This window comes from Puma concolor, chromosome E4 (assembly GCF_028749965.1).
Source record: "Puma concolor isolate L17-30 chromosome E4, mPumCon1.1.hap2, whole genome shotgun sequence".
NCBI lineage: Eukaryota > Metazoa > Chordata > Mammalia > Carnivora > Felidae > Puma > Puma concolor.
This window is the reverse complement of record NC_141683.1, coordinates 37,699,064-37,719,670: the sequence shown is the minus strand read 5'-3', so window position 1 is coordinate 37,719,670 and position 20,607 is coordinate 37,699,064. Positions and strand designations below refer to the sequence as shown.

Genomic DNA, 20,607 nt, shown 5'->3' with positions numbered 1-20,607 from the left:
AATCTGGATAGCACCTGTAAGTGTGGTTTTGGAGAACTCAGAATTCTAGAGACACCAAGACTGTATGTCTAAGTACAGCATAGCGAGAGGATGGTCGTGAAGGTGCTTTGCCATATGATCTAGACATAGAGCTGTGTCTGCCACACAGATGTACAGAGATGCCTTCAAAACCTGGCATCTTGGAAAGCTGTGGTACAACACATTGACTTAACACTTATCTGAAGGTGGTCTCCCGAGGAGAGGTGAACTTTTAAACAATTTGGATTGAAATTTAAGATTTATGAAGGCTTCCCTGCCTTTTCAAATACAGCGTAAAAAAGGTAACCGAATCTTTTTGGAATGATTCCGTAGCAACAGTGGGGGTGATGGGCTGTGCTTTAATTCATTGATGGTCTCAGAAGCTAGTAAGGTCGAGGGCTGCTTGCCCCTAAACCAACGAGTCTTCTCTAGCAGCCCTCACTTCTGCTCTGGTTTTAATAGGTATGACTTCCTGCTCATGGCAAGATTCTCCATAATACTGTCAACCTGAGTTCTTATTTAATACTACTGGACCACATTTCAAAAAGGGCACTTTTCTTTTTGTAGACAGAATTTAACTCAGGATGAGGAATCTGTGGTCTGCACACCATATTTGGGCCTCTGCTTGCTCTCATAAGGCCACAGGATGAATACGGCATTTTTAATGGCATCCTCCCTACAACCTATTATTTCATTATGTTGCAGAAAAGCATAATAAACATTAAAGGTGATAGTATTTAAAATTCCAAGTGATTTGATATTCATTCAAAAATCTCACCTAAAAAAAGGAATCTCATGTAATAAAGCACTGAGCAGTATGTTCTTGATATATCTTCAATTGTGAAAAAAATCTCTTTGTGAATATGATTTTTATAATTAGTCAAAAGGACTAGTAATACAGAGCTAAGAAATAGATACTACATTCTGGGTGCCAAAGGGGTTTCAACTATTAAAAAGGGGGGATTTTGTTGGTTTTAAGTTTATTCACTTATTTTTTAGAGAGCACAAGCAGGGGAGGGGCAGAGAGACGAGAGAGAAAATCCCAAGCAAGCTCCACACTGTCAGCCCAGAGCGCGATGCAACACTCTCTCTCTAACTGAGATCATGACCTGAGCTGAAGTCAGATGCTTAAACGACTGAGCCACCCAGGCACCCCTGTTGATTTATTTTAAAATAAAATGGCTCAGGTCATGATCTCACGGTTTGTGAGTTTGAGCCCTGCACCAGGCTCCACACTGGCAGTGCAGAGCCTGCTTGGGATTCCCTCTCCCTCTCCCTCCTCTCCCTCCTCTCCCTCCTCTCCCTCTCCCAAAATAATAAACATAAAATAAAACAAGACAAAAAACAAAATAACTTCCCTGAAAAAGGGCCTTGGATTTCTCAATGCCCACTGAGAAAGGCCAGCACCATCAAGATGATCTGGTTTCTCAACAGTTGGTCCTACTGGATGTATATGTTCTGGTACATTTGTTAGAAAGCAAACTCATTACGATTAATTTCTTATACTGGTCTACAATTATGTTATTATTTTAAATAAGCAAGTGAGCAGTCTCAGTTTTTTTAAGGGGAACACTGGTCCTGCTAAATTACTATCCTCCCAATACAGACATCATTGTATAATTGTATAGATGATGTATTTTCTTTCTATGCCTGCAGTCTTTAATAGAACAAAAGGTTTTCTCCTGTCACTTCAAACAAATTAATCTGAAGGAATAATAAAATACCTTTAAGTCTTCCTGTACAGTCCCGAATTAGTCAAAATGGCCACGAGTTGGCTGTCCTTCAGATGTCTTGCTTGCCTCCTTGGGGATCATCTTGGCAATCCTGCTTGGAGCGCTCTGGCTTGCCCAGGGCTAGGTTGAGGTCAGAGGATCCTGGGGCTAGAAGTTACCTTGGGACATCGTCTAGTTGCTTTCCAGCCCCATGCCTGAAGTTGCCCAGGGCTGATGACTGTGGAAAGTGACATGTCACACGCTCCTCAGCTGGAACTGCTCTGTCTTCTCAGAGATACTTCAAGAGTCTCATTTAAAGTAACTCCAAGATTTTACTTCACATGCATGAAGAGAGACTTATTATTGTTTTCATATTATAGTTGGAGAACAGCAAGAGGTTAAAGTAAGAAAACAATGGTCCTAGAAAATCCACATGTTGGTTAACTGGGCCTCAAATAATTTACTAATTCTTGAGAACCACTCTAAATCATGTGATAGTTTAAAAGAAATTCAGGCTTATTACTTTCAAATATATTCACTGATTCTTCTAATACAGTTGAGTGAATGAATAAGCCTGTTTTTACACCAGTGGTGTCTCTGAAGCGTTCAAAATTCTTTGTATTGTTTATACACGTACGTACATTAAGACACTTGCCTACAATCATCTTCACATTCCTGTGTTTCCTTAGCCAGCCCTTTCCTTCCATGTGAACTTCAGCCAAACTCCCTGCAGCTGACCACAGTTCCTGAACTAGTATTGGTCCCTGATATACTGTAATCATTTGAGTGCTCATTCTTCCCAGCAGCTTGGAACCACCTGCCTGGGCCTCCTTCTCACTTACCAAGTCGGTTGCTGAGGCCACTGCTACCAGCCCACCTGCCCCTCTGGGTCTGTTCCTTGAAAGAGCCAACACCGGGTGTGCCCGCTCCACACCATCCACCCTACAACTGCTCTTCCAGGCAGAAGGGCTAGGAAGAACGGATGTCAGCAAGATGGCCGGTCCTGCAGTCTAGGAGTATCTCGTTGAGTTCAAACCATAGCCACAGTAGATAACAAATACGAGATATGTGGCCAGACCAGGTCCAAGGGAACCTTTCATTCAGTGACAATTTAATTCAGGTGTTTGAGATATATACTAAGTTTGCCCATGACGAGGTACACTATGTCTTGAAACCTCAAAGCTTCTTTACCACTTAGCACCTGCCCTCTCAAAAGAAAACAAAGAACCAAAACCTCCAAAGTCAAACAGACATATTCAGAATTATCTACCACTTGGGTCAGTGGCCTGTCATCACTTTCCAAAAGAATGAATAATTGAGACGTGTTTCGATTTTAAGCATTTTCCTCAAAAAATAATTCAAAATGATTCTACAACTATGTAAATTATCAATGTGATAGGAAAGGCTCCATTTTATTTGAAACAAAACAAAACAATGTGAACTACTGAGTGTAAACCACTGAGTAGGAAGATGACTGCTGGAGCTTACTTGCATGGAGAGGAGAAAAGACCACAGGATACCATGCTTACCCTTTGTCACTTACCAGATAGCACCTGTCTGTGGACACACTATCTCCTGGTTTCTTAATTCTGCTTCTATATTGGGAAATGAAGATTAACTGTCTGCTAGAGGAACTGCCATGTTTATACTTCTCAGTAAATCTAGGGCACAAAGCATCCAAATGTCAATCACCTGGGTAGTGTTTAAATAACTGGTCTTCTGTACTGACCCCTTGGAAACCACAGGACATGTTGTATGTTCTTTGACTGGGTAACTAGAAACATGACATTGTCCCCGCCATGCTGGGGAGCTGAAGTGTGAAACTCAGACCCCAGTGCTGGTTCTAGCGACCATACTGCAGGACATGGGGAAGAGGTCATTTACATGTTACCAAAATGTTTCAGAAGGATGCTCAATGGAGAACAGGCCTTATCACTATCAGGATTTCTGTGCTCTAATCGAGAAACATCTATTGCATGTAATTCTTAGTAAAGTAGAAAGAACCCAAAGGGCCACTGGGCCTGGGTTCTAGACTGCAACGTCACCATGTGCAGCTGAGCAAGATTCTCCTGCTCTGGACCCCTGCTTACTCAGCAGGAAAATGATGGGGGAGATGAGCTCCGGATCCCCCAAGTTAGAAGCCTCTCTGGTTGTCAATTTTCTATGAGAGCTCCAGCTTCCGGTCTTGGAGTGAGGTAACTTCAACAAAAGATGAACAGATCAAGCACTGGTCCCTCGGAGGTTATCTTGGTGTGCGAGGTCAGGGTGAAGCACCATTTGCTCGGAGGCCAGCGGTAAGGACTGGCGTGGGCCAGGCAGCTTTAGTCCACCAAGTATGTCTGGGACCAGGCAATGCCCACATGGGAGTAGCAGTACAGGAATCCCAGGACAGAGAGTGTCACGTACGGCCAGCCTGCAGGGGGAGGGCAGAGATGGAAGAGCAGTGAGAAATGCCTGGGGTGGGTCCTCCCACAGGTGCAAACTCTCCCCCTTTGGGGAAGGCAACTCAAGAAACACGGGCCTCGGTTGACACATTTAGACACACACCTCCCAGAAAGTGTGCTCTAACTGGAACGCCAACAACCGAACCCTACATTCCCACTGGGGTCAGCATAAAATGAAGAGTGCACTATCTCAAATGGGAATTATATTTAGAAATAGGACAAGCTTTTAAAGAATACCTATTTAGAAAACTAAAGCATTTAATAATCAAAAAAGAAGAAAAGTCCACAAGACCCACAGTAAATCTCAAAATATAGATTGGCCGTCATATTGAATTGAGTGCCATCTGTAAGCACACAGAAGGGAGAGCCTAAATTAAACATTTGCTTTCAAAACTCAAAGCTTTTAGTGGTTCCTTCTATAAGTACTTGTCTTAGAATATCTGATGTTCTTTTCTTTCCTCTTCTTCTCCTCCTTTCCCTCCTCCTCCTCAATTAAGAGCCCTTTCTGCTGAGTACTTGTCACTTAATTATCTCCATGCCTTCTACATGTTTCACTTACTCAAACATTTCTTGGGTGCTCTGGAGATCCAGAGGTGCTATGGAAGGTACCAGATGCCAAAATAGGTGATCCCACTCCAGCTCAGGAAAGAGACACACACACTACTGGGATTTATGAGCCATGTACTGTGTGCTAGATAATGATGTATACAGAGCACATTTCAACTGGGCTGTGTGGGGTGAGCAAGAGGGTGTTAGATGGAAAGGGACACAGATAAGCTGCCAGAGAGACTGCCAGAAGTGTATCACAGGTCACCCCAGGAACATGGATCATGGGTTTGTGGCTCCTGCTCGGGGAGGGGCAGGCAGGGTAAGGACAGAAGTAGGGAGGCTGCAGGGGGGAGCCCCAGATGGTCTTGCTACTCTACAGGCTCTCTTCCTACCATGTCAACAGTCAGCTGCTTATTAGTATTAATGAAAGTTCAATTAATATAGCATAGTGGTTAAATGTGCAAACTCTGAAGTAAAATTAAACATCAAATCTTGGCTCTGTTACTTGCCATCTGTGTGACCTTGAGCAACTTAATGAGTCTCAAATGTAAAGCTAAAAGGATAGAGCAACTTTATTAAGAGTCTTTATAAGATGTCATGAACTTGGTTGCATCCCCCTGCCAATTCATATGTTGAAGCCCTAACTCCCAGCGTGTATTTGGAGTTGGGGCTTTTGAGAGGTAAATGGGTTGAGGTCAAATCATGAGGGTGGGGCCAGGATGGGATTAGTGCCCTTATAAGAAGAGACACCAAGTCGGGGCACCTGGGTGACTCAGTCGATTGAGCATCCGACTTCAGCTCGGGTCATGATCTCACAGTCTGAGTTCGAGCCCCGTGTCGGGCTCTGTGCTGACAGCTCAGAGCCCGGGGCCTGTTTCAGATTCTGTGTCTCCCTCTCTCTCTGCCCCTCCCCCGTTCATGCTCTGTCTCTCTCTGTCTCAAAAATAAATAAACGTTAAAAAAAAATTAAAAAAAAAAAAGAGACACCAAGAGCTTGGCTTCTCTCTCTCTCTGCCATATAATGGCACAGTTAGAAGGTGACTATATAGAAGTCAAGAAGATGGTCTTCTCCAGGAACCAAATCAGCTGGCACCTTGATCTTGGACTTCTCCAGTCTCTGGAACTATAAGAAATAAAGTCTCTTGTTTAAGCCACCCAGTCCATGGTATTTTGTTATAATGCCCTGAGTTGACTTAAGACATAAGGAAGGAATGTGTGAAATGATGTAAAGGCCCGCATGGTGCCTGGCCTACGGTGGGCACTAAGGAAAGGTGGCAATAATGCTGGAAGGAGGGCGCAGAAGTCTTTCTCTACCAAAATTCAAGTGACAACAGAGAAGCCCAGCTCCGGTCTTCCTCTGAACTCATTTCAAACTTGCCTCCTTAGACTAGCTTGGCACCAGAATTCTCCTAGGCCCTCAAGGTAAGACAAGCGAGGGGAGCAGAGGACTCACAAAAGCCTGTCTCTAGGACCAGCCCTACAGTCCTACCTACTGTCTGCTACTCAGCCAGTGTATTTGTTTCCTGTGGCTGCTGGAACAAACGACCACAAACTTAGTGGCTTCAAACAACAGAAATTCATTCTGTCATACTTCTAGATGCTAAAAGTCTGAAACCAAGGTGTTGCAGGCCATCTCTCTCTAAAGGTTCTAAGGGAAACTGCTCCCTTACCTCTTCCAGCTTTCGATGACGCCAGACATTCCTTGGCTTATGGCAACATACCTTCAACCTCTGTCTCTGTCTTCACGTGTCCTTCTTTCCTATGTACCTCTGTGTCCTCTGTTCTTATAAGGAAGCCGGTCATTGGATTTAGGGCCCACTCTAAATCCAGGATGACTTCTTCTCAAGACACTCAACTAGTTACATCAGCAAAACCCCTATTTCCGAAATGAAGTCACATTCTGAAGTTCCAGATGGACATGAATTTGGGGGGCACTATTCAGCCCAGTAGGGCCAAGTACGTTTTCAAACTTCAAAGTGGACCCATCCTGCCTGGAGGCCCTCTGATCTCTTACCTCTGTGGCCCAGACACAGATGCCAGGAGTCCTGTCAACATCTGCTCCTCAGTGGGCTCAGGGAGCAGCAATCAGGGAGGGGGCTTTGGGCACAGAAAGCAGTCCCAGACTTCAGCTGTGTTTAGGGTGACACATTGGCAGGTGTTTGGTAAACACAGAACCCGGAGGCTGGCTATGGAGGTGGGAGAATGGGGATGTTTTACTTACACAAAGCTGGGCCTGAGACATTGGACAGCTGTGTCCAGCCCCATGGCTACAAAGCTTTCACATCCCCGTGAAAGCTTCTGGCCAGCACATAGAACTGGAAGGAAGAACAGCCCTAACGCTGCCCAGAAGTGAGGCGCACACGTGTTCAGTTTGGACCACAGCTGGGCCGTGAAAATTCCCTCTACCATTAACTGTATGTCATTTGCAGAGGCAGGCAGACAGCAGTTAGGAGACTTGTAATCCTGACTCTCCTATGAGACCCTAGGAGGGCTTCCGTTTCTCCATCTACACAATGGGAAATCAAAGATAAACAGAAGCACATGAAATAAAATAAGATCACAGATTTGACAGTGCTTTTACAAAGTGTTTCAAGGGGCACTTGGGTGGGTCAGCTAGTTAAGCATCAGACTCTTGATTTCAGCTCAGGTCATGATTTCAAGGTTTGTGGGATCAAGCCCCACATCAAGACCTACGCTGACAACGTGGAGCCCGCTTGGGATCCTCTCTCGCTCTCTCTCTCTGTTTCTCCCCCGATCACACATGCACACGCTTGTGCGTGCTCTCTCCCTCTCTCTCAAAATAAACATTTAAAAGATAAATAAAAAGCGTTTCAAAAATGCAAAGAATTACTACAGAACCACCTGAGAAGTCTACATGTACAGTGTATGAAGCAGTTACGAATACATAGCTTTCTGGCCTTTTTTCATGAGTGTTCCTACAGATAGTAACCCCAGTGTATACTGGATGGCAGCCAAAGACCCCTTACCTTTTCCTGACCTCAGGAGCAAGATATGTGATGGTAAGGAAAAGACAGATTCCACAAGTCACCCTTCCACAGCCTTCAACCAGCGTTTCATGGGCATTTTCTGTGTTTCCGGTCCTCTCCTAGACATCAGACATCAACATCACCCTCTGTGGGGTGCCTGTAGGCACAGGGTCTTTGACTGTGGCAGCTGCTAACGAAGCACTGATGTGATCCAAGTGTGGGGGATTGCTTAGGGAAGAGCCTCCTCTTTTTTTTTTAAATTTTTTTTTTCAACGTTTTATTTATTTTTGGGACAGAGAGAGACAGAGCATGAACGGGGGAGGAGCAGAGAGAGAGGGAGACACAGAATCGGAAACAGGCTCCAGGCTCTGAGCCATCAGCCCAGAGCCCGACGCGGGGCTCGAACTCACGGATCGCGAGATCGTGACCTGGCTGAAGTCGGACGCTTAACCGACTGCGCCACCCAGGCGCCCCAAGAGCCTCCTCTTTATCAGGGCTCAGATGATCACAGAATAAGACACTGGGATGGGCTGGCATCCTGGCAACATTCGAGGTTTGCTATGATGCAGTCATCCAGGCTTGTCATCCGTTAACAAAAAAGATGGTGTCAACAAGGGTTCTTTCCTGCCAAATGAACACAGACCTCACCCTGCAGCCCTCACTACCCCTGGCCCTTCCCCACTCTGTGTTCTCCTTCCAGGGTCTCCTTTCTCACCAGGATTTCCGATCCACAGCGTCCGCTCAACTCCCATACCCCCACATCCCCAACCCTGCGCGTGTGCACACAGACATACAGACCCACACACGCGCACACGTCCCATTAACGTAGCTCATAAAGCCTGGTGGGAAGTATGACATTAGTCAAAGGAAAAGATCCTTCTTAAGACAGTACTTTAAGGCCAAGCCCCCTGCACACTCAGCATATTCATGGCTAAGCTCCCAGACTCAGTGATATGTCCCAGTGGGCTTTTGATACCTTTACCTGTTAAGATCGAAACAGCTGAACAGTTTTAGCAGATGACACCTAAGCAGCACTGGACATATCACAAACAGGAATCCAGCAAGCCAGACGACAGTTGCAAAAGATTGGGTAATATAGTTAATAGGGCATATTACTTGACAGATAATGCACATAAGTAGGATATACAGCACAACAGATTCAATTAAGAAGATCAATGTAGATGGTATAATAGATGGAGTTAATAGGATGGAGGTGGTTGGATCATGATATTGTTAATAGGACACTGGTGAGTTGTATAATAACTACATCTAATGAGAATAGGTAGGACACAGAGGGAAATGTCTATAGCTAAAAGAAAGCAAGCAGTGTAATTTTACTTGAGGTTATTATGGCTGAGCAATTTTCTGAGCAATTACATCAGTCTGAAAAGACTGGAAAGGCCGAGGCTCAGAACAGTGAAGGAAAAGACCATCATCACGCAGGGCCGTGACAAGTCAAAGAATATATCAGATTGGTTTTCTGGAAAGTGATGGGATAATCAGAACAAGAAGTCTAATGAACACCTTTGTTTAAAAGGTAACACTGTGGGGTGCCTGGGTGGCGCAGTCGGTTAAGCGTCCGACTTCAGCCAGGTCACGATCTCGCGGTCCGTGAGTTCGAGCCCCGCGTCGGGCTCTGGGCTGATGGCTCAGAGCCTGGAGCCTGTTTCCGATTCTGTGTCTCCCTCTCTCTCTGCCCCTCCCCCGTTCATGCTCTGTCTCTCTCTGTCCCAAAAATAAATAAACGTTGAAAAAAAAAAATTTAAAAAAAAAAAATAAAAAAAAAAATAAAAGGTAACACTGTAAAATGATTGCAGCCACCGTGGAAAACAGTAGGGAGGTTCCTCAAAAATTAAACACAGAGAGGGGCGCCTGGGTGGCGCAGTCGGTTAAGCGTCCGACTTCAGCCAGGTCACGATCTCGCGGTCCGTTGAGTTCGAGCCCCGAGTCAGGCTCTGGGCTGATGGCTCGGAGCCTGGAGCCTGTTTCCGATTCTGTGTCTCTTTCTTTCTCTGCCCCTCCCCCGTTCATGCTCTGTCTCGCTCTGTCCCAAAAATAAATAAAAAACGTTGAAAAAAAAAATTAAACACAGAGGGGTGCCTGGGTGGCTCAGTCGGTTAAGCGTCTGACTTCAGGTCAGGTCACGATCTTGTGGTTCATGGGTTCGAGCCTCGCATCAAGCTCTGCACTGACAGCTCAGAGCCTGGAGCCTGCTTCAGATTCTGGGTCTCCCTCTCTCTCTGCCCCTCCCCTGCTCATGCTCTGTCTCTGTCTCAAAAATAAATAAAAACATTAAAAAAAAATTAAACACAAGAATTATCACATACATACCCAAGGGAATTCAAAGAACCAGCAGAGAGATTTGTGCACCCGTGTTCACACTAGCATTACGTACAATAACCAAAAGGTGGAAACAACCCAAGTGTCCCCTCACAGACGAATAAACAAGATGTTGTCTGTACATATAGTGGAATGTTAGCCTTAACAAGGAAACCCTGTCATAGGCTACAACATGGATGAACCCTGAAGACATTATGCTAAATGAAATAAGCCAGACACGAAAGGACAAATACTATACACGAGGGACCTAGAGGATTCAGATTCCTAGAGACCAAAAGTAGAATGGAAGTGGCTAGGAACTAGGGGACTTATTGGAGTTATTGTTTCATGGTGCAAGAGCTTCCGTTTTGCAAGATTAAAACAGTTCTGGAGACAGACAGCGGTGATGGCTGCACAGCAATGTGAATGTGCTTGATACCGGTGAACTGTTCACTTAAAAAACGGCTAAAATGCTGAATTTTATGTTATACATAATTTACCACAATAGACAATTCTATGCTGAAAGAAGCCATTGACAAAATAATACATACCGTATCATTCCATTTATGTAAAACGAAAATTGATTTGGAGTAATAAAAAGCTCCTTAGTGGTTGCTGGGGGGCTAGGACAGAGGGAGGGACAGATTACAAAGGGAGTACTAGGAATCTTTGAGGATGATGAAAACGTTTTGCATCTTGATTATGGGAATGTTTTCAAGGGTATATATAACTGAAAAAGACCTTAAATGGTATTCTACTGTGCACAGATGATTTCTCAATCTCAAACTTGTAAAAAAATTTTCAAAAATGAAAAAAAAATTTTTTTAAGATAACACTGGAACATTACCGAATCACAGACTTGCAGTTTTCTGCTGCTAGGCCATATACGCCCTAAGGTATTCAAACAAAAGATGCAGATGCAAGAAGAACAATTCACTTTTGAAATGACGGTGGTCTGCAATCCTTCAACTCCCTAGGGGCAGGAGGACAGGCTGCATGGAGGACCGAGCAGTGGGCTCCCCTAATCATGCTCTCTTCCACTGGGCCCTCTGAGTGGGAGGAGAATGCTAAGAGCTTTTACTTAACTATGCGGACACACTCAGCAGCTGAATCAGCACAAATCCCTATCCCAGGGAAGAAATCAATCCTTCCTAATGGGAGAGGAGTTAATTGAGTCGCTGAATTGTGTATGAGCTATCAATTACCCCATCAAAGGCTCACTCAGCTGTCAGTTTGGGCAACATTCCTAAGCCTGTGACCACCATCTTGGCTTTAACAGGGCTTTTTCAAAGGCCACATCCCACTGCTGTTTTTACGATTTATTTATTTGTTTACTTACTTATTTTTAATGTTTATTTTTGACAGAGAGGAGAGAGAGAGAGAGAGAGAGAGAGAGAGAGAGAGAGAGAGAGAGAGAACGGGCGCGCGCATGAGTGGGGGAGGGGCAGAGAGGGAGGGAGACACAGAAGCCAAAGCAGGCTCCAGGCTCTGAGCTGTCAGCACAGAGCCCGACGCAGGGCTTGAACTCACAGACTGCGAGATCATGACCTGAGCCAAAGTCGGACGCTCAACGACTGAGCCACCCAGGCACCCCATGCTAACAGTTTTTAGAAGAAAATGGCTGGTGACCGGCGCATGAGCAAATTTTGCAGGGAAGGCTTTTTCCTGCCCTTGCTCCCAGTCCCCCAGCACCATAGTCTCTGTCATTGTGTGAGTAGTTTATAAAGAATATGCAATCTACTACACAGTTTACAAAGAATATATAGTCTTGTGAATCCTTACAACACTCCAAGATAGAAATCATTAACCTATACTAATATTCTTGCTTGAAGCCACACTGCCTCAAAAGGGCCCAGAGTCCACATCCCAAGTCCAGAATGTCAGGCTGAATCCTATTTCGAGAAAAGTCCAAAGGATTTCGGCCTGTCCTTTTATTTTTATCTATAATTATCTGTCATTAACAATGAACAATGCCCTAGCTTCCTCCTTCTATCCACCCAGGCAAGTTCTCTAGCCAGAGGCTCTGATGCCCTGTTGTCCATTGATTTTCTTGCTCATCCACCACTCAGTTGTCACCTTGCTGGGTTAAGGAACACTCTCAGCTTGGCATGAGGATCCCTAGAGCTGAATAGATGGACTCCCTTTCTGGTCCCATGGAGCACCAATGTCAGTGACTCAAAACCATTCATTCTAAGAGAGAGAAGGTTCTCATTATTCCAGAGAGCCACTGGGCTACAAAGGAAACAAGTCTCACTCCCCAAACTCTCCTTGGTTGAAACCTAAGCCTGCAAACGTGAAGGATGTATTATGATTATTAAATGCCACCAACATATCTAACCATATCCCTGCGGATGCAGGCGCATATGTAAGAGCCCACATTGCCATCCTGGTGAAGACAGATAGAAGGCTGATGAATTTCAACCTCCACAGACAGCCTTTGTGAAAGGGTAGGCTCAAAGAAGGATATCCAATGGGGAAATGGAATCAAGATGTGACTCCAGGAGACACTACAGAAGACAGAGTCATACGACTTGGTGACTGATGGATTTGGGAAACAAAGAATAGACTCGTTCTCACTGACACTGAGCAGTGCCTCACGTGGTACACTCAGGGTGGACATTCAGCTAGTACACCTCAGAGAGATTCTACCTAACATTAACAGGCTGATTCACTACCCTGCTAGTCAGTAAAAGCCATGGTCCCAGCTGTTCCCTCATGACCGTTCTCTAATAACACATCAAAAGAGGTGAACACCTGGTAAACACATGTGCTCCAGGCACATGGCTGCCGTCTCTTTGGATTGACTGGTCTGTGCCCATGCCTTACATTTGTTAGATATTTTGAACACCAGCTCCCTACCCCGTACATTGGTGACATCCATTCCAAGGCCAGCAGAGGTGAAGTGTTTCTCCCCTTAGAGAGCTAGCTTGGGCAGCCAACTCTGGTCCGAGGGTGCCGGCTTGGGGTCTGAGAAGGACCAGTGTCCCTGTGCCCTGGGGCTCTCTGCACCACCCTGCCAGCCTCACTGCTGTCATTTCATTCATTATTCACAATAACTTCACACGCCGTTGCCTTTGTTAAAAGAGCTAGGTCCTGACAGCCTTTATTTTTAACAATATTCAGGCCTGATTGGGGGGGGGGGGGGGAATAAGGTGCCTGGGTAGCTTTATTTAAATCTCATTTACTCCAGTAGTCCCAGACCAGAGATCATGTGGAGCCATTCATCAAACAGTCCTGTCCTGTAGACCTTCCTTAACAGCTCAATTTAGGGCTGGAACCTTAATAAGGCTATAGGGCAGGAGCCTTTTCCCATCAGAGGGCTACCTTATCGAGGGATACACAGCAAGAGCAAAGCTGCCCAGGCTTCGAACCCTGTGAACTGCCCGGTCTGTTTTCAAACCCATGGGGATAGGGACGGAAGGGCTGAGGAACAGGCTCTGGCCACGTTAGGGTTAAATAACAATTTCTTACCTCCATATAGTTTACAAACCTGGGTCTCGAACCCAGGTTTCGAGGCCTTAGTGTTTTTCCAAAAAAGGCTCCACTGCTTCTTTCACATCCTTTCATGAGAAAGGAGGACTGGACGGTTCTTATCTGCTCATGAAACTAAAGCACGAAATCCTAGGGCAGGGGTTTTCTAACGTGAGCCCGCGTCAGCACCTGGAGAACACCTTAAAAGAGAATACACGGCTCTGATCCAGGGGGCCTGCGGTGGGCCTGAGATTTGCATTTCTAACGCATTCCCAGGTGAGGTGGATGCTGCTGGTCCAAGAGCCACATTTTGGAAACCATTGTTCTAGGGGAACTGTTCTAGGGGGCACTGTTCTGAGGGAAGAACTTTGTACTAACAGAGTTGTTCATAAACTGGGCTCCTTCCCGGAACAGAGGAGACAGACGTTATGGAGCTTTATGTTATCAGGTACCTTGCTGGGCGCACTCCACATTCTCACAGCCTCCTTACCGGGCAGGTATTATTAGCCCCACTTTGTAGAAAAAGGAAACTGAGGCTCAGAGAAGTAAAGTAAGTTTCCCAAGGTGTAAGAGCTAGTTGGTCATCATGCCAAAGTGAGACTTAGGGCTGTGTGACTCCAACTCCACTTGGCCACCTAAGCTCCCAAAGCCATAACCTGGGCCACATGACGGAAAAGGCCCACACCGGGCGCTTGCCTCCTGGCCTGGTCCCTCTCCGTAAATTCCCTACTCCTGGTGCCTAAGGTAGCAGCAGGGAGGGAGGAGCAGGGTTCTATTTTCCGGCATCATCCACCACTAAGTCACTAGGTCACATGTCTTCAGAAGCCGCAATCTCTCCGTTTTCGTCAAGGGGGACAAAGAAAGCACTGATGAACATGTTTATCCTTCGTCTTGTTGAGAGCCTAACTTAGGTTGTATCCATTAAAGAGCATGTTCCCAGGGGCATTTCGGGGACTCTGTCGGTTAAGCTTTCAGCTCTTGATTTTGGCTCAGGTCACAAGCTCACGGTTTGTGGCTTCGAGCCCCGCATCGGGCTCTATGCGGATAGCATGGAGCCTGCTTGGGATTCTCTCTCTCCCCCCCCTCCCCTGCTCACACACTCTCTCACGCGCTCTCAGATATAAACTTAAAAAAGAAAATAAAAATTAAGAGCATGCTCCTAATGCTTGAGTGCCCTTTTATTAAAATTGTCAGAGCCACGGTTATTTGGCCTCTGTCATGGGCTGAGCCTCCACGAAGTATCTAGCAGGGAGATGCAGAGGAAGGGGTAGCTCCAAACCCCCTCCAGGAGCTTCCTGACCAAGAGCTGTTTGCCAGGCGCCGTGTGCACCTTTTAACCGGCACAAACAGCAGTCATTAATAAATCACGTTGTTCATGGTCAATTTCACATCCTGATGCAGCCAACCTAGGCTGCATTTTTCATCCTTTCCTACCTCCCAGTACAAGCCTGGCGGGCAGAAGCTTACTGAAGCACTCACTTCCATAAAGTAAAATCATTTCATGTGAAATTGAGGAAGCGGGGGAACAAGCCAAAGCCACTTTTTCTTACTCTGACAGCATAAGTAGATGGCAGTGCTGAGAAAACGCAGATTTTCCCTCTCTGGGCCAAATGGGTGAGGACTTGCTTCCCAGAAAACTGTCCCTGCAGTGGGTGCCGCCGTCCCAACTCCCACCACTGGGACCAGCGGCTGCACAATCAGCACACACTTCCCAGCTGTTTCTCTTCCTTAACCTGTGTTTTTAATACAGTCTAATTAAGGCTGTTGCTCATTGTTAATTCATGGCCACACTATGTAACATGGCGGACACGGCCTAACAAAGGAGCGTTCATGAAAGGCACTTCCCTCAAACAAAGGGATGTGCACAGGGCGGATCAGGCTCCCGGTGACACAGCCCGGACAACCAGTCACCCACAATGGTGTTTATGAGGCACCTACTGTGTGCCCGGCATTGAGACAGGCCACCTTGCTCCTTGTCATATGAGCAGCGTGTGCCTTCATCTGAGGTCTGTGAGCAGGTGCCCCTGAAGGCTTAGCGTGCCACCCGGGGTCCCGAACACTTCACCTGACCCTCCAGTCTTGGTTCCTCAGCTCCGTCATCCAAATGTACATATACAGAGACTCGCGGATAAAAGCGGAGACAAGATTCTCAAACAACCGCAGAGGCTAGGAGGATGGGCTGCCACAAGTAAGTTGAAATGTCACTATGATAAAACAGCTGAGCCTCACGGTTTTTGTTTTCTAATCCAGCTATGCAAATATGGGATGGAGGAGGCCCGGGAGCACTTCACGGGAGCAGGGGCTGACGCACCTGGCAATGTTTCCGTGGGAACACGAAGACTCTGGAGAAGACAGCTGCCTGCGCATATATAAAAGTCTGCCCCTAGAAGAGGTCTGAGGAGACATCTGCACACCTCGGAGGGTAGAGCTGTGGGGAGGGGGAGACTCTCTGGGGGGCAGAGGCACACTTTGGCAGTGGGAGCCCCCAACCCCGCAGAAGCTCAGGAGACAGCAGGCTTCTTCCTGTAGGGAATGCAGCAGAGGCAGACAAGAGGCCCGGGCACAACGGAGGAGATGCCTCTTTCACACCAGAAGCAGAACCAGGTCTGAGAGTCCCTGAGTCTGCTTCTCTCTTCCCAGGGCACTAGGACCAGGGTGCGCATGGTACACGGGCAGTGGATCACGATGAGACGGGACAAACACAGATACAGTTGTGGATGTCTGAGTCCTCATTCACAAGACTCCCAAGTCCCTGCTATCGGTGATTAAAAATAAAAGTTGTTGCAAAACCCCTGAATGATCTGACGGCCGTTGACAGGTACGCCTGGGAGAAGAGGCCCCCGGCATCCACTGGCCATGAACATCTAGACTTTGCCAAGGGACAGCAGGGCAGAAGTCACTCCAGTCATACCCAGTCTCCTACCACCCCCAAATGAATGTACCAGAGAGAGCTGGAAAGGACGAGAAAGAGAGCGATGCCTGCACCATATGAATATCTGAAAGATGATGTCAGTGATGTGTCTGACATGCTCTTTTCCAAAAGCAGTTGTTACATAAAGGGCTGCAAATTACTTGACTTATATTTCTCAGCAAAAACAGAAGAATAAAAGCAGGGCCTCAGTGGTAGTGGTGGCTGCTCTTCCCGGAGCTCTCAGCAGGGGCAGCGGGCTGAACTCACCACCAGCCCCTCGGGAAGAGGAAGGAACCATCCGTCTGCCTGTCAGCGATGGTCTTGCTCTCACCTGCTGCTCCCACTTGCTGCGTCTGCGGAATCTATTTTGCTCACCTCCGTGCTGAGGAATGGGTGGGTTTGAGCGCTGCAGGTATCAGGGACCAAAGAGGCTGTCTGTGCCCCATCTTCCAGCGCTGCTGCTTGACCCAGCGGCCACCCCCACCCTCTGCCCTGCTCCTGCAACCTGGCACAGGCAGGCCGCCTGTGTCTGGGGTGCAGTGGGGGGGCAATGGAGCAGACCACAGACCTGGCCTCATTCGTGCCGACTTGAACCACCTGAGCTGCCTGGGGCCTTCCTGAGAAGGGACTTGGCAGAAGCACAAAACAGCTCTGAGATTAGTTCAGAAAAACACGGCTCCAACATTTACGAGTGGGATTTTGAAAAGGCCTCTCACTTCCTAGGTGTCAGTGTAAGGAGAGGCGTGGCAAACAGGTAAGTATGGGCAGGCTCAGGGGATACTCTGGCAGCAGCAGGGTCCACGTGTCACCGTCCAGCCAGCTGGCCTGAGAGCGGGAACCAGCTTGCTTGTCCCGCAGCAGCTGGGTGGGACAGTCGCTCAGAGCAGCTCAGAGCTCCGGCGGTCCCGGGCACCAGGAGAAGGCAGCACCAGGAGAGGCCGACTGTAGCCTCAGGACTGGGTCCTTCTCTGTCAAAGAAGCATCAGTGCTTCCCAGGGACGACGCAAGGGCTCTATTTAGGGGAGGGAAAGGAACACAAAAGACCCCACAGGACTCCCCCATCAAACCCACACGTGCTGGAGCCCCTGGGCTCTGCCCAGGGCAAGCAGAGAGGCACAGAGCTGCCCTGCACCACAGCTACTCCTCCCCTGCAGGAGCACGGGGCAAGCACAGCCACCTGGCCCAAGACGGCAGCCAGAGTCAGTGTCACATGGCAGGCGGGGGGCTAGCGACGGGGATGTGTGTGCAACTGGAGGGTGAGAGAAAGCCACATGCACGTGCAGGTAGATTCCAGTGAGGCTGGCCAGCTCCAGGCACCATGTTTCACAGGAGACACTGCCACACAGAAGCCACATCAAGGCAGGTCTAGAAGGGCTCCAGAGCATGGGCATGCTGATAAGTCAGAGTTTAGTCTGGAAAGAGACCACAAGATCACATGCAAAGGGAATCAGACTTATTGTGTCCCTCTGGAAGACAGAACTGGACCACAGACTGAACTTACAGGAGGTAGACTCTGGCCGCCATTGAAAGGAGCAAGTACCAGGCAGCGCCTCCCCACAAGGCAGGCCTCCCGGGCTCCCATCCCTGTTGGCATCAGGCAGAGTCCCCGAAGATGTGTCTTGGGGACGGCAGTCTCTGATGGGAGTGGGACTAGAGGCCCCAGGGTCATTTCTTCCTCTCAGACATTACGATCCTATGAAATTCCAGCTCTCAAACCATCCTGCCCTCCCCCACACCCCAGGAAATGTACAGACAAAGGCTGAGGTCAGACTAAAAGCCCCTGTGTCAGGAGCAGGGGAGGAGGGTCCTGTCTGTACTGGAAACAGAAGGCCATGTCGCAACAAGCTGTGGAAATGTTACAAGATACAGCAGTTTTTAGTGATGTGCTTATGAGGATATTTACCTGATGTAGAAAGTGACTCAGACACTTTTTTGGACTTGGGTTACAGAAAAAGACATTTTTGTGCCTTAAAGATCCCATTCTGAAGGAACACCGTGTTCCCCCTCGGGCTCCCAACTCTGGCTGTTGGCCTTGATGGCGGGTCTGTGTGGGACCGCGGGCAGTACTGACAGAGGCTCTGGGCCCACACCCAGATCTGTCCCCCGCCCCCTGCCAAGGGTCCCTTCCGGCAACCCTGCTCTCCTGGGCAGACTGCAGGTCCTGACCCTGTCCAGCCTTTGCAGAGAGCGAGTTCACAGGGGATGCTCACGGGGAAGCTCTAGTCCTCACCTGTCAACTGCTCGGAATCAAACCCCTCGAACCAGTCTTCTCCAGAGGCAGAGAACACAGAGCTGCTGCAGAGGGGCTGAGAGGCAAGTCCGACGCAGCCCGGGTTCCCCAGGGATGTTAGGAATCAACGTGAGCAGCAGCAAGCGTGAAGGTGTTCGCACCCTTCCCTGCCTCCTCTGCGCCTCCTGTTGTGCCAGCAGGAGGGTCAGGGAGGCTGGGATCCTGCAGGAAATAGCCGCCATGCTCTCTCCTCCTGGTAGTCTTTACATGGGGTTAACTGTCAGCTGCCAGCTGCCACAGATTCTGGCTTGGTTTTGTTTGTGACCTCAGAGCACAATATTTACACTCTGGACTCCTTGTGGAGTTCCCAGATGCTCCCTCGGTGAGGGTCAACTCAGGGCGTGGAACCAGGCCCCAGTGTGCTTTCTCGGATTCTTCTACAGTGACAGGGCAAATGTCTACCAGACCGCCCCAGGGCTCGTGTCTGGACTTCCCCCATCGGGCCAGTGTCATCCACCCAGTTCTTCCTCACTGGGTCCCAGCAACAAAGCTTGAGGTGGCTGGAAGAAGGAACTGTGACAGCCCCTCTCACCATGGCTGTTGGTGCCATCTCTGATGACATCTTGAGGGCAGTGCTCACCAAGCCTGCTGGCACCTTTCACTTCACAGAGCCTCCCACCCCATTTTCTTAGGGCTGCTGTGTGTTCCATTTGGGAAGATTTGGCTCCGTGCTTGCAGTAAAAGCTGAGAAGGATCTGATCTGAAGAAAAACTCATCTTTGTGACTCATCATTCACAACACTTATTGAACTCCTACTCCATACAGGGCACTGGGCTAAGTGCCGGGATACCAGAGAGATTGAAAGGCTAGCTTGAAGTTAAGGAGACTGGAATTGGGTGTAAAATAACCTCAGAGTGTCTCCTGATGTAGATGGATGGATGAATGAATGAATGAATGAATGAGCCAGCATTCATTCAACATTAAGCATGTTCTCATGTGCTGGACATAATGTCAAGGGCTGGGGAAAATGGGCTAGGAAAGTCTGGCCCCCGACCTGACAGAGGGATAATGGGGGAGGTATGTGTGCGGCAGGACTCAGAGCACTGACAGCCAGTGTAGAGAACGCAGGAGCTAAGGAAACATAGACTGTGTCTGGTCACTACCAGCCTGGCAGAGCTATTCCACTCTCTAGACCATCTTTCGGTGGTTCCCAGCCTCTAGGTACACCCCCCGCCCTCAATGGAAGAAGGCTTGCCCAGCAGTAAGACTGTCCATGTCACATGCCCCCAGGAGGCACCAGGTTCTGCCTTCCATAGCAGCTCACTGTTTCACTGTTTCTGGATCTCTGTGAAGTGAAGAAACCAAAACAAACGTCTTTATTACCGGCATCACAATCCCTGCAAGGAGTTCACACAGACAGCCAGGCAGGAAAGACTGTACACTTCTGTTCTCCCTCTACAGACCCCCCAGCTGGAGAGCTAGGGGCAAGGTTGTGTTTGCTTTGATTTCCTCTCCCTCCCCCACACCTCTGCTCCTTCCCCTTCATCTCTCCCTGGCCTCCTCCCACCCACCCACCGCACATTTAATATGGATTGCTGGGGCAGGCAAGGCTCTGCTCCCTTAGCCTTCTCTCATGGAAATCTCCTAGGGTGGCTGAGCCGCTGCTATGAATCTAACCTCTGTTCCAGGGACTTCCCCCAGCTTTTGACTATGAGGTCGTCCTTCAGTTCTGAGCCAATCATGACAGATGAAAGCAAGAATCACGTTAATTTGCCTCAGCCACACCGGTAACGGGCCTTAGGGCCAGGTTCAGGGCAGTTGTGAAGCTCCCATCTCCTGACTGACCCCCTGGCTCCTTCTTTGAGTGTCCCTTGCTGCCAACAAAGCCCTGGGCCTAGAGGCCACCAGCTGCAAGCCCAACTTTGCCTGCTTTCTAACCTGAAGCCAGATTCTCTATGCTTCTCTC

The 20,607-nt window shown here is 48.1% G+C and overlaps 1 protein-coding gene across 6 annotated transcripts in view; it reads right to left on the bottom strand.

The window, feature by feature from the left end:
• Positions 1-3,110: 3,110 nt before the first annotated feature.
• The window catches only part of HHAT (hedgehog acyltransferase), a 319,096-nt gene continuing 301,599 nt past the window's right edge, over positions 3,111-20,607 (bottom strand). For all 6 annotated transcript variants that reach the window (XM_086693680.1, XM_086693681.1, XM_025921102.2 and 3 more), the window contains one exon: positions 3,111-4,143. In XM_086693680.1, coding sequence (XP_086549806.1) covers positions 4,052-4,143 — 92 coding nt within the window. In that variant the 3' untranslated portion in view covers positions 3,111-4,051. The remainder of the gene's footprint in view (positions 4,144-20,607) is intronic.